Raw genomic sequence first — 14,931 nt, 5'->3', positions numbered from 1 at the left:
CAGAACTATCTTAAAGCACTAATGCTGGGTTTTTGTTTCATCTGCAAATGGGAAATTATGCCTTTAAAGTGGCAGTCCTACTGTATGTTGGTCAATGGTAAACTGTCCCAACCAAATGAAAAGAGAGAGATAGATACAGCAAGAGATCAAACAGCAAATGACCTATCAAGCGTAGCTCTTCCGGAAGGCCTGTAGAATCATATTTGTCCTGACATTTCTCAGTTATATTAAAGTAAAGGGAATGTGTGTACTTCATACAATCTTTTTTTTTTTTTTTTTAATTCTACATTCTTGTAAAATTGTTTTGATATTGTCTAGTACTCTGATATCATAAATTGTAGGGTTCCCATCTAGACAGGCTCACACTTGTAAGGAACTATGAAAATCAACATTTAAATAAAAAGTGACAATTTTTTAAAAGATTGCCAGATTTTTCTCTAATGCCCACTGCGTCAATAATCTTTCTGCATTTATACTGAATCTACATTGCTCGTATTTAATGTCTTGGCAAATTTCCTCCTTAGGTTTGTGGGTAAGCTCTTGTTACTGCAAGGGCAATTTTGCAGCATAATGTATTCATAATTTCTGAGCAGTTTCAGTTCCAAAGGGGGTCCTTCATAAAATGTTGGCAGGGCTCTGAACATTGGTCTGCATAAATATTTACACAGTCTTGTTGACAGATAAGCACGTAGCCCAATGCAGCGTAATAACTGCGAGGGTTATATCGTACATGTACTGTACATGTATGACCGATGGTGTATGATGTGTAGAAATGCTGATAGCTACTCTGGCCAGACATAATGGATTGTGTGTATGTGTGTGAGTTGCGTGTGTGGAAGATGCACGGCTTGATGGAATGCTAGTTTACCCATCCCTGGAGGCCAGTGTAGATCGCTGCATGTTATTGAGCAATCATCTCTCGCTGAGGGCAAGACATGGCAGCAATGTTTCACAAGCTCCTCCTCAGCCTAATGTAATTCACAAAATACCATCACGACACTTTCAGCACCACAGGAATGCTGGTGTATGTGTCAAATATCTACAAAGAATGCGAGATCCACAAACTCCTCACAAGATAGGCTCTCTCCCATCACTACAAGTAGGCCTACACACTTCAACCTCCAATCACAAAGCTATCTGGTACATACAGTAATGTCTCAGTACACAGTCCAACTTCGTGGACACAACTAAATCTGATTCATGTCCACATTCATGGACAATGGCTTTAGAATGATATTATGCGCTAGCAGTTTAATTGATGTTTAACACATTCCATGACAAGTTCAAGGGTACTGATAGTCTAGAGCATCTTCTTCTGACTAGTATCAAACCGTAAATTATGGGCAATTTGTGAGGGGCTCCCTTTTCTGATCCTCAAAACTGGCATAGCATTTCAAGGAGAATAAAGTCCTAATCAAACAACACTATAATTTATGTGATCTACAACGTATCTTCTTTGCAGTACTATACATTGTATATCAATATCAATATCGATGGCTCACCGACACCAACTGTCATTACTTCTCTTCTTCTCTCAAAGTCTTTTTGTTTGATTTCACTCAGGCACTCACTGATCTGTTGCTTTGACTTCACTGAGGATATTTAGACTTTGAGGTAAATATTACCTAAACAAGATTTCAACAATTTGGTGCATCAATGAGCGTGTTTGAGCACCTCACATCCCTGGCATCGCCACGAATTTTGTCCAACGCAGCACCTCGTATTTTATGACCACTCGAGCTGTTTCTACTGAGCGATAAAATACGAGGTGATGCAAAGGTGACGTGCAAATGCGGCGATTCCGAAAGTCAGGTATTTTTAAGTCACAGATTGGGTCACGCGCGCACTGCCTGTTAATACGATCCGAACCCTGCCTGCTTTGCTACTGTGTCGGCTATTTTTTGATAAGCCATTTCTCTTCGTCTCCCCATCCAATATACCCCGAACTAACATACTGGTATCCTGCCACTGACTGACGAGAAATCTTTGGAGATCGAGGGTCCAGTTGAGATTTTCTCAAGGCTGCGACATACTAATGTGGTACTCCCGCGATTCGAGACAATATAAAATGAAATTACGCGATGTAAAATCAAAGTAAGTGATGAGGGCTTAGTAATGCAATAAGTTAGGCTGTTGATCACACGAACAATAGACGATGAATGCCACAATTCACATGTAACGTAACGTATAGGGCCTATAACACGTACACAAGTGAGTTGGTACAAACAAAGCATGATGCGAACACGGTCGCTGTGTGTACACACGTATTTTGTTCACATGTGTCGAAGGAGTGTGTGCGATGAACCGATTGAAAAGCGCGGGGAGAAATTCTAGACGTCCGATAAACCACGAATTTCGCTACCCGGGGTGTTTCTACTGACAATCGTCCTTCGCGTCACCACGCATCGACCACCTCAATAGGTGGACGACGGAGCACCTCGCATCACCCGGCATCGGCCACTACCCGATCTGTTTCTACTGAGGAAAAATTTGAGGTGTCACCACGCACCACGCATCGGCCGGTATCACCACACATCGGCTGGCATCACCTCGAATTTTCGCCGCTCAGTAGAAACACGCTCAATGATCTTGCATGGGGCACACCAGCAAGCCTATTAAGTACCACATCACTTAGCAAAAGAGTAGGAAAAATACAATTCAAACTACAGCAGGAATATGATGAATTCAGAAGCTGATCATTAGATGTTTGACAATACATAGGGTTACATTATTTACAAACTATATCCTGAGAACTTTGAAAACATCTGTATTGCAGTCACACATTAATCGAATCAACTACATTGTACACTGTACATGCTATGGTTTACTACATTCTTATACATGTGTTTCAATGTCTAAGAGTCTGAATGTCATCATCTGAGTCCCAAAACAAACATGTACATTTATGCTGCATTTAGGGCATGGTAATATCAGCTGCTCTTTTATTAATCCTTATTTTCACAATATTACCACACACCACAGGCTCTGGTTTGCATGTTTGTTTGTTTGTTTGTTTTGTTTCTCAATATGGTATCCTGAAATAGTATTCATCTGATATAATAGGAGGCCCATTTTTACATACATGACATGTACATTGTACACCCTGAATAAACAGCACAGCATATTGTTGCTGCCAGGGATACTACCCCCCCCCCCCCAAACTATTGACTTAATCTGAAGGATATCACACTTTGGAAAGATAAAGCCCAATCATGTTTTGCTGACAAAGTATGACGCGAGGAAATTAATGCAATATTTCCCACATTTATTCATATTTCATTTCTGTTTGTGTGCTTAAAGGCATAATTTACCATTTGCAGAAGAAACAAAAACCAAGCATTAGTGCTTTGAAATAGTTCTAAAATGTGAGGTAGGGATAGAAACAACCACTGTAAAAATTTGAATTTGTATAACTGATGTTAAGTATTGTTAAATACACAAAATATGAACAATAGTTAAAAATGTTTCCAGACTAAACTGTCTACAGTTATGGTTTAATGAGAAAAATACTGATATCTCCTTATATTTTAGGCGTTATTGCAAAAATTTTATATGGTAGGATGTTTTGTGATACAACAGATCTACACATATGCATCAAATGTGATATCTTGAACATTTTTAAATCACTGCTCCCAAAGGTAAACAAGTTGCTACATGTAGATGCTGGAGATCTATTTTACGGATTGGAATGAGATGGTAAACAACTCTAACACTTTGAACCTACAGTGAGATGTAAGAATGCAATAAAAAAATTGTACTGGTATCAACATCGTAGGTTGCAAATATGATCCATCTGATGTGACCGAATGGAGGTTGTATGTATATGCTAGTGTCACTGCTTCACAGCACCTACAGAAACTGTAAAGTGGAATTTGAAAATGTGTTTGTTTTATTCAGCATATGATATTAACTTTCTGTAAGAATGTTCTAATAGTAGCCTAGTTTCATAAAACATAAGGGAAGAGTTCATACACTGACTAGGAAATAGTGCATTGAACAATGTGTAACTTCACTTGACAAGTCACTATCAAATACACTTGTATGAGATGTACAGTGTACACATACAAGTATCTCATGTGGCTGATAATGATTTCCTGCCTTATCACTCAAAGACAAGTGGATAAAGGATATACAAACTTGGGCATTTTTGAAAGCTACAGACTGTATTTTGGTACTTTGGGTTCAAATCTGATGATATTCCGATTCCACAGGACCCTTTATTACATTTCTGTGGTTTGCTTTTAATTATGATGATAATTTGATTTACAATATGGTCTTCTTTATCCGGGGTTACCTCTTCAGTGGTGCTTTTGCTCTACAGAGGGCACTGCCATTTGTAGCACTGCCAGGTATACACTTATGTACATCTGGATAGAGAAGACATGGGGGTTAAAAGCATCTTGTCCAAGGACATACTAGGTACTGTACCAGAGACTCCAACCCCAAGCACCTTCTGATCTGGACAGTCTCCCGCCCGAAACCCCTAGCAAACGGGAGACTCTAAGTTGATGCGTGCGAAGTTCATAGGGTTCTACAATGTAGATGCTCTCTGGTGCTATCTAAGGCTTATTTTTTCAACATACGATAGCAGTAAGTAAGAAATCCTTTCCAACGGGAGACACAGAGCCAGGGTGGGAGAAATTAAATCTCAAGCGGGAGAACGGGAGATTTTGCAAAAATGGGTTTTCGGCGGGAGATCTCCCGTCGAAAATGGGAGAGTTGGAGTCTCTGCTGTACTTGACAGGATTTGAAATCAGGACCTCACAATAGTTAGGTTCACACGCTGTTCCTAAACTTTGAGTTTAGGTCGAAAACTTTAACTCTCAATGATTAGCTTGTAGTTTAGCACTGTGTGGACGCACTCGGAAGTTAGCAATCTTAGAGTTTAGTCGATGATTAGAACCACGAGACATCTTAGGGTTTACGCTCTCTCCACGAGCCATGGGGAGTCCCCACTCGTAGTTTCGCTCCGTGTGGACACAATAATCAACAAGCTTGTAAGTTAGCGTGAACCTTGCGTCTCTCTTCACAACGCTATTTTGTATGGGCACAAGGTCATCAAGTGGGGCTCGCTCGACAGTTAAGTTTTCGACCTAAACTTCAAGTTTCGCAACTGCGTGTGAACATAACTACTGAAAGTCCTACCCACAATGCTGTAGTGTCCTCACTTTACGCAAGGGCATGTCATTTCTATGAACATTCTCATTCAAACACATCTTTCTTTGTCAAGTTATTCTCACTTAAAGGCATATCATCTATGCAATAGGGATCAGGATTCTATTCAGCACTTTCTAGTTTTTTGTGAAAGCGTTTCTCCCATCTGGTCCAGTTTAGAGAGAAATTTGTCAAATTTTGAAAATGCTCTGTAGTCAACTAATGCCAACCTCACTCCTGGTGTATCTTTTATTTATTTTTTTTTTTTTGTGTGTGTGTACATATTGCTGTAAATTTGAAAATCTTCAAAGCTTTTTCCCTTCACTGTCTTCTTTTCTTTTGTACATCATTTGTACATCAATGTTTAGCTCCCGGTGACTTGAAAGATAATGTAAGTTGCATAATATACATTGTAGAAGGCTAACTTCAGTTTCAGATTGTGCAAGCAGAATATTATCGTTAGCTGCAATAACAAACTAGAGACATGTTTGCACAGAGTGACTTGATTTACACCATATGACAAGAAAATTGATGTCGATATTAACCCCATAATCACTTTGCTTCATATTTCAGGAAGTGATTCTAAATCAGCTATTACTTTATTTAATACTGTAATTTGGTGCAATTTGGGATAGCGGAATTTGAGAAACTATTGACATTGTCATACTGACATGGATAGGTTAAAGGGGAAGGCTAGTAACTGATCAGTGGGAATTTCATTTCATTTTCATTTTATTGTTTCTGTATGGCACAATATAATCAACTCTGATCACTTTCAGAAATAAATATATGATTCATAATAATTAATGGCTGATTTTGCACATGACAGGTAATCAGATCTTAGTGACAAAGAGCGAAGACATAATGATAATAAACAAAAAGTCAAGGTACCATACAGGAGGATCCCCAGTAAGCCGAGCTTGATATTGGGGCCTCATACACAGATAAATGAATAAACAGTTTCAACCAACTGTCGGTTTACTTAACTACAACCAGACAAACTAGTTTTACACAACAAAAACAGTTACACAGCAAAACATACACGGACATGTACGCAGGTGATGCTAAGAAAGAAAAACAAAGAAGAAGGGGACAGCGATAATGAAAGATGGTGAGAAAGAACAGGAGAGAGAGAGAGAAATAGAAAGACTCCTCGTTCACTGTACAATAACACACTGTGCAAATACAACACTATTGCAGGTGCATACACCCTGTTGCCAGGTAACGGCTGGGTGTAGCAACGTATGCTGGAGGATGATTGTTCTAATCCTTGTGTGAAAATTATTTGCTTTAGAATGGTCTCATATTCAAGTAATGTGCAGTTTAATGTTTCTAGGTTAGCGTGCCTGGTCAGTGACGGGGCATTAATCTGCACATTACTTGAATATGAGACCGTTCTGAAGCAAATAATGTTCACACAACAGTAGATATATAATGTACTCTTAAATGAATCCCACAAGGATTGGAACAATCATTCCTCAGCATTCCCACTGATTCCCACTGATCAGTTACTAGCCATCCCCTTTAAGTACAAATGTACGTTTTTAATAGTGGCATACATGTATGTCCTGCCAGTGAGGTTTAGCCCAACACATAGAATTTTACATGAATATCTGGGTACTGTTTGAAGGTCTTGTGGATCCTGTAGACTGTCAAACTCTTAGCTACAATGTACAGTATGTCCCCCCCACCCCCCCCCCCCCAAAAAAATACAATCAAATTTTCGCATTGATAACACCCAATAAGATTAAACTGTCTAAATGCTACTTCAGGGTCTTAAAATATAACATCTTAACTCTATTTTGCAGAAAACCCCATTCAATTTGGTTAAGCGGTCACAGAGAAATGTGGAATGTTATAAAGCATGTGGTGAGTCTGATTCTTCCAAGTTTAGTACTTCGATGCTTTTGTGCGTGAAAACAATAGACAGAACTTGGAGGGAAGAGATTTTTGACATCCTCTACAAAATTCCTCATTTCTCTTCGACCACTGAAGCAAATCGGATGGGGTTTCCTATAAGATGTGGGCAATGAGTTATAGTTTCATACCCTGAATTTGTATTAGGATTCACTATTTTTAAAGATATCATTGCAGAGGGTCCCGTTGTAATTTTTTTTTGGACATACGGTAGAATCAATAGCCGCATGAATTTGGGATAATGATTGTGATCTGAATCTTGAGATTTCTTGCTTACGTTCAGACGGGCATAAATATCCCGCTAATTGCTGATCGCAATAATTTGTCAACCAAACTGCACATGCCGAAATCTACCGAAATGGTGGCCATGAATCGTCCTTGTGTTTCCACAGTCATGCTGTTCAATAGAACCTGTACTCTATTATCATTATGCATGTTTTGAGTGACAGGATTAACAAAATCTCCAGACTTTTTTCGCTCCAGCGTCCACACATACTGTACATTGTACACACACAGCGCATATAATGCACACACTTGCCGCGGTGCAGATCATTGTGCTAGTTATTTCTCAAAGTATTGCCTTAATTTTGAAATAATTGCAACATTTCTTGGGATTTGGATTGTAATGCTGATTGCACTATTTGTTTGTTTGGGTTTTTTTATGGGGGGGGGGGGGGTGTCCATACAGAAAAAAAATCTCAAAATATGCCAAGGATTGTGAATGTAAATCTTGAGATTCGGTTAAGAAAGTGAAATTATCCAGTTGAACGAAAGATCGGTGTGTATCTGGTCTTCTGTGATATGTTCTGCAGAGACTACGTTGGCTTCACGGAATCCTCTCCTACATACATGTATAGCAGTTACAGGTCAGAGGAGAGCCATGTAAATGTCGAAAATATGATTGAAAAACTGCTCCGGACAGACAGATTTTTCTAATTATCCTGCTAATTTGGAGTGTGTAGCACCTGTCCCTATAGAATAAAACCACTAGTTTTTGGACACTTTTACGCTTTTCTGCAATATTTGTTAAACTCAAATGATACATACAAAATTATACTACAACAATGTACAACTTATGTTAAATATAACAAACTACTTTTTATATCTTAATGTTGATTTTGTTGAATACATCATAAAATTTCACAAAATCCCAAAATATTAACACCTTGATAATCCCCCAGAATCCATCTGGCCTCTCCAGAATCCAGACACGCACTTTGCGCTTTCAATGTCAATACGCATACAAGGCCGCTGAAAAATGTGCCACGTGCCATACTTGTTGTAGTTGGTGCAAGGTTGCATTGGGGATGTTGCGGCGCCCATTTACAGTTAGTGTCCGAATTTTGGTGACTCAGCACTTGCATTCAGCCCCAGTACATTTATTCACTGCATCTGCACGTACAGAGATTTTGTTTTTCTTTTGTGTTTTTGAGGATACAACTCTGAGCTTGCCGATAAGCAAAAAATCCTGCAACAGAACAACATAGTTTTTCAATTTTTAACGCTTTTTTGGCGATACTGACACGAGACCAAATTCGTGCACGCTTTGGAAAAGTTACGCCGATTCTCTGTTTTTTACGACAAAATTTGGGATTTTAGATGGATTTTCAGAGGTGACTCAGGCACTTTCTTATTGTGAACCAGTAGGGGCGCTGGTCCGAGAATGAGGATCGTATTTGTATATGAGGGTCGTCTTCGTATACGGCGACTACGTCGCAAGCTGCCGACTTCTCGGCGAACGGCGTCCCGACAAATGAGGATGCGTCCTTAAAAACCGATATAACCTTAGAAAACTATGATTGTCCCCAAAAGTAAGGACGCAAAAGCGCGACTGTTGATTGCTTCTTGCTTTGACCCTCGTAAATGAGGACGATGTGCAATAAACAGAGATCACTGCTTTCCTCGTTTTCTGTGTGCCCATGCATATGTTTTGTTGTAAGTTGAAGCTGACATACATGTAATACATGTAGGGCTATCTCTATAATACAAACGTACCACACGAAGCGAGGTAAACACAAATGCATACATTTGTGTTTACCTCGCTTCGCGTGATAAAAATATACGTACCGCTGCATGCTGCGCATTGCGACATCAATTTACAAGTCATGCAAATTTTGCGTTTCTAGGAGCAATATGGATCGAGTTTTATTAGCAAAATGCTCTTCAACCTAAACGTGAGTATCGATGTCCTACTATTAATCATTGTGATGTTTGTATAGACTATCGGCATAACATACCTGAGTAGATCTCTAGATGTGCTTGGATTACATGGATGTTTCACTCGGGATTCTCTAAATTGTGAATAATTCTTGCAAGCGGCCTATTGTGGCATGTTGATTTGTATGTGAAAGGCAGATGAGTTTCAAGTCTGTTTACGTCTATCATTCAATTACTACAATTTTTAGTTGAAAACGACACACATTAGTATTTTCCATTCAATAGCGCTGACGAAACCTGTATGTATTAGAAGTCTTGTGTGGGTATGCATGTGTATGCAATTTGGGTGTTTGAGAGTAGTCTGTATACCCAAATGCCACGAAATTGTTATCATACATCAAGAAAAAAACAAACAAACAAAACAAACGCCAAGAAATCAGGTACATACTTTTGTACCATTTAATCACAAACACACACCCAAATCTTCACATTTTTATTGCCAATGCTATAAAAAAATATATAGGCACAGGTACCACGTATCACAGCACACGATGCATGCATTTCCTTTCTGTGCTGATAATATTAATGCTAGCTAGAATTATGATACAAGCGTTATGCTTTAAAAAAAAGACTAAAAGCCTAATTACATTGTATGCCTAGAATAATGAAACATTCAGCAGTAAGATAACTGGAAAGCAAAAAAAAAAAAAAAGAAGAAACAAACAAATAGATAATTGACAATTTAAGTATAACAGACATAATAATAAACTTAGTAAATTGTAAAAGATTAGTGAGTGTTGAACGTGAAATTGCACTTAATGATTATTATTAAACAGTTACCAAACAGTTTGGCACAGACAGATCTTGGCCTAGGAGTTACCGAGGAGGGCATAAACAAAAGTATGACTTTATTGTAGGAGCTGATGTCAAGACTTTTTATCTTTTGTCCTCGGGAGAGGATAGTTTGGTGACTTTTTTTTCAGTTACAAACAGAATGGGTAGATGCTAAGCACATAGCTGTTCATACACAGCAACATATCAGGAAGGAATGTCCCTAACATTATATACAACACCGTTGGTCAAGTACACAATATTGTAACATTATGCCTACAGTCACTTTACGATCTGCATACTTTGATATCACACAAGTTTTCCCCGTTTCGAAATAAAAATGTCATTTTCTTTTTCTACAGAATTAAGTCATGAGAATTAAGGTTACAGCGTCATTTCCATCAAGAACAAGCTGAAGGAAAGTTGAGCAGTAATTCTGGATGTTAATTGCATGACGACAGGTGCAAGCTATGTTTCATGACGCCGTGACACTGGTACCGAGAGCCGCCGGGAAAGCCGACATTCGTGAGGAGCAAGCCGAACATGCGAACATGAATTGGGAGTAGCCCAACTTGCATGAACATGTGCCCTTCAACATCAACTTCTAGAACTGCTGTCGTGTTCTGTCCTCCAAGATCATTCACTGAATCAAAGAGAAGAACAAATACTGTAATTAATTTGTACAACAAAAGTAACTCGGCAGTTTTGAGTGTAGTGGCAGAATTGTACATGAAACACGATAGGAGCGTACATTGTAGCTCTTATATTATGTAATTAGTTGTTCATTATTCAAATTATATATCTATAACCTCTCTTAAACATAGCTGGTTCTCTTTATATGCATGGTAACCCATTCCATGACATATTTTTGTTCTTTTAAATAAAACTATTTGATGTAAAATATAATACACTGTATGTCCGACATAATCAAGCTACAGTCATTTACGATAAAGATATCTTGCCGAAGTACAGTGCACTGACGTTAGAACAAAGTCTTCGGGATCGGCAGTTTTGTTTCCTTGTATCAAATTTTTTGTGTACAACAACAACAACACACACACACACACAAAACCCAACACTCAAGCTCCGTTTATATTACCGGTATGCGATTATCGACTACCCATAATACGCTAAAAAGCAATATTAAATGCAATGTTATCACTCTAATTTCGTTGATAATGTACATTTAATAGAGATATACTGTAGTTGTTTGTACTTCATGCTTAGTTTGAAATCACATCAAAGTAGTTGAGGATTCGAGTACTATTCCAAAGGTTCATTGTTCCTAATGTCCGTTGTACTATAAAAGGTTCGTCGTTTCGACGGGTCGCCGGTTTTACGGCTCGCTATTCCCAAGGTTCGTAACGGTTGTTCCAAAGGTTCTTTTTTTATATGAAAAGGAAATTTAAGGTTTGCTATTTTGAAAGTCCATTTATCCGAAATGAAGTATCATTCGATTTTTCCGGAGGTTCGTTCATCCGTCAATGAAAGGTTCTTTTTATATGAAAAGGAAATTTAAGATTTGCTATTCTGAATGTCCATTAATCCGAAACGAAGTATCATTCGATTTTTCCGGAGGTTCGTTCATCCGTCAATGAAAGGTTCTGTTTATATGAAAAGGAAATTTAAGGTTTGCTATTCTGAAAGTCCATTAATCCGAAATGAAGTATCATTCGATTTTCCGGAGGTTCGTTCATCCGTTAATAATGAAAGGTTCTTTTTATATGAAAAGGAAATTGAAGGTTTGCTATTCTGAAAGTCCATTAATCCGAAATGAAGTACATGTATCATTCGTTTTTGCGAAGGTTCGTTCATCCGTCAATGAGAAAATGTTCGTTATTACGTTTCGTTTATCATAAAATGGAAATAAGGTTTATTGTTCATAGAAAAAGACCGTTCATCCTGAAATGAAAACGGTTCATTATCCGAAGACTTGTTGATCTAAAAACGATGATTTTTATTTCCGATTAACGAACCTTGAAACACAAAGATTCCTAACATTTTTGGATTAAGGAACCTTCGTAATAGCGAACCTTATTTCATTTTCGGATTACTGAACGCAAGGAAAAACGAATCTTCGCAGTAACTAATGCCATACAAACAATGTCGCAATGACGGACAGTAGTTTATTTCGGATTTGCAACGAACATCTAGGTACACTGCAAACAGAATTTGTGTGTTTTGGAATTACGAACCTTCGGAAAAACGATCGTAATTGCATTTCGGATTATCTTATAATATGGCCTAATGCAAGTTCCGTGAAACGCAGAGCGATTTCTATTTAAACCCACTAAAATGTGATGCGTTCTTCAACAAAGCGACGCTCGCTAAATTTTTCTTATGCTGAAGTTATACTGTGTATCGTAAGCGTCCCGCATTTCGTTATAGGGTCTAATTGAATAAATTTCGTTTTTCTTTTTCAATGTCGCCCGGAAGTTACTTAGTTCAATCAAAAATCATCTAGCTATTAAACGTTTTAGTTTTGAGCGACTCAATGATGTTTATTTTTAAATCTGAATTTTTGCATGTGCTTCGACGTTGTAACAATATGTCGTTCGTGTCGTAGTAACGCAAGTGCACCATATCAGCTCCTCTTGCCAACGCAACATGCAGTTAAGCATTGTTGAGCAATAATAATAATGATTCAGGGAAGAGTGTAGGGCCTATTTCAGAGCTGCCATTATCCTACACATCGTATGATCTTACCTTGCTCAACTTCGATTGTGCTGTTGGGATCTGTGCCATAAGACAAGGAAAGAAAAATACAAAAACTGTCAAGAAATGTTCCGGTTTCACGGAGAGAAATATAAATATGCAATGTGATCAGATTAGTAGCAATATATCAATGTTACTTTTATGTGTAACGTTGCTTACCTGGTTCGTTTTGGCCTTCATTACGCAACTCCTTCATTTCCTCAATGTGAACATCCATCAGTTCTTGGAGGTCATCTTTATGAAATTAAGAGATGTAGTTTGGTTAGTACACTTGCATCTACTGTAGATTCAAACAGAATTTAAGATGTGACACACGTATAACACTTCTAAAGAAGTACATATAATCTGTTCCTGCTTATGATGCAATAACCAATAAAACAAATGTGATATGATTAATGAAGCATGCGTGTGGGCCATCATGTGAGAAGTTCTGGTACCGGTAACTTTTCTTACCATAATAATACTGGCCTCTCCCCTCACTTGACTCCACGAGGACGGGCGTGCTACCGGACCTACAGGTGAGATCTCACCCTCATAGATACAATGATTCACAGGAATAAATCAAACACAGTTTGGTTAAAACTATCAGCACTGCATACTCTATAACTGTAGTGAGACCAGTCTTTAAAATTGCTACAGTACTCACTTATGGGAGCCATTTTCACGTTTATTTTATAAATTATTATTGGGATTTTAAAAATGGGAATATCATTTAACAAGTTAGATGCGATCGAAAGAAGTATCTTTGATAATTTCGTTTCCACTGTTTCAAAATAATTACTTTTTTTTTTTCGTGTTTGTTTTTTGTTTTTTGCATAAAGTTTTGTTGTTAGTTTTATTCAACCGGTCCTTGAATATTAAAGCACTTTCTGTTTTGTTTGTGGTCATTTAAATGTCCATGTGCATGCATACATTATACCGTACATGGGAAACTAACGTCGGCATGAACGCAGCTGCCATGCACGGGCAGTCGGACATATTCAACACAACGGTGTTCACAACGGGATTTTAGGTACCGGCATACAGTCGCCAAACCAGGCAATCGGAAATCGGAATATTAATTAACAATAATTAGAATTAATATTTTATCGATCAGAAATATTCATACCGTTCAAATTTGCCATAATTCCACTGCAAAGTGCATTGGTTACTTCGTAGGTGTGTTGCTCCATGATGCGTGTATTGCCAATGACAGCACAGCGACTTTCACATTTCGCGCGATAAATCCACGGGAAGACGGACAACCCACAAAAGTAGACGGTGAACTAGGGGTATTTGTACACGAGGAATCCGTTTATCGCATCTAGAGCGTGCGGTTCGGTACCCCTAAGCCCGCAAAGCCCCGAGGAAAAAAATCGTCCGCGAAAAAGCTACCGATCCTGATTTTCGCGGACGCGATTTTTCCGCGTTTACGAAGATACCCTCGTTTGTGCGGACGATCCGCATTCTCGGACCAGCGCCCCTACTGTGAACAAGAGTGTCAGTAAATTATGTGAAATGATGTGACTGATATGCGTGTGTTGTGACAGTAGAATTTGCTGGCTTGTGATAGCTACTTAGTACTTGTGTGATAAGTGAAGGAAGTGTCCGGATTCTGGAGGCCGGCCGAAAACTGGTGGTTTTACTCTACATAAAAGATGTACAATGTAGTTATAAGCCGAAAGCTTAGGTTCTATCCATGAAGGCGATAAATCAAGACAACAATAATAATTAAATCAACACGACCAAAACAACCAATCCAACAAAAACATGCCCCCCTGGCCTGGCTTGCACAGTACAGTGCTTCTGCCAGCTAGCACTCAGCATGCAGCACGGGTGGTGCTTGGTGGTGGTGCATGATGTAGACTGTGCAGCAGCAGAAATGTACTCACCATACTTGTCCGTAGGCGCCTGATCCCACAGGCTCCAACTGCACGTACCGATCTGGGACTTCCCACTCGGTTTTGTTCAGTTCCATGCGATGGTATCCCGGCGGCAACGGCAGCGGAGCATTGGGATTGGAAGCAGACATCTTCTTCTGCATCTCCCCTGTTCGAAGAAAAAAATGTTTGAAATTTTCTCCCGATTCTTTCTGTTCCTAGCACATAAAAGTGTCACGGGCTGTCACCTATTTCTCGAGCGTCTCTGTCCTCCTAGAGATCCTCCCTGCGATTTTTC

The 14,931-nt window shown here is 38.8% G+C and overlaps 1 protein-coding gene across 1 annotated transcript in view; it reads right to left on the bottom strand.

Annotated features, from left to right (window-relative positions):
• LOC140239518 (mitogen-activated protein kinase 14B-like) overlaps positions 1–14,906 on the bottom strand; it is a 48,372-nt gene extending 33,466 nt beyond the window's left edge. The window contains exon 1 of the mRNA XM_072319354.1: positions 14,646–14,906. Within this exon, the coding sequence (XP_072175455.1) occupies positions 14,646–14,797 (152 nt within the window). The 5' untranslated portion in view covers positions 14,798–14,906. The remainder of the gene's footprint in view (positions 1–14,645) is intronic.
• Between the last annotated feature and the right edge of the window lie 25 nt (positions 14,907–14,931).

The sequence above is a fragment of the Diadema setosum genome, chromosome 2 (assembly GCF_964275005.1).
Source record: "Diadema setosum chromosome 2, eeDiaSeto1, whole genome shotgun sequence".
NCBI classification, from domain to species: Eukaryota; Metazoa; Echinodermata; class Echinoidea; order Diadematoida; family Diadematidae; genus Diadema; species Diadema setosum.
Note: the sequence above shows the minus strand (reverse complement) of the source record. Positions and strands in the feature narration are given on the sequence as shown.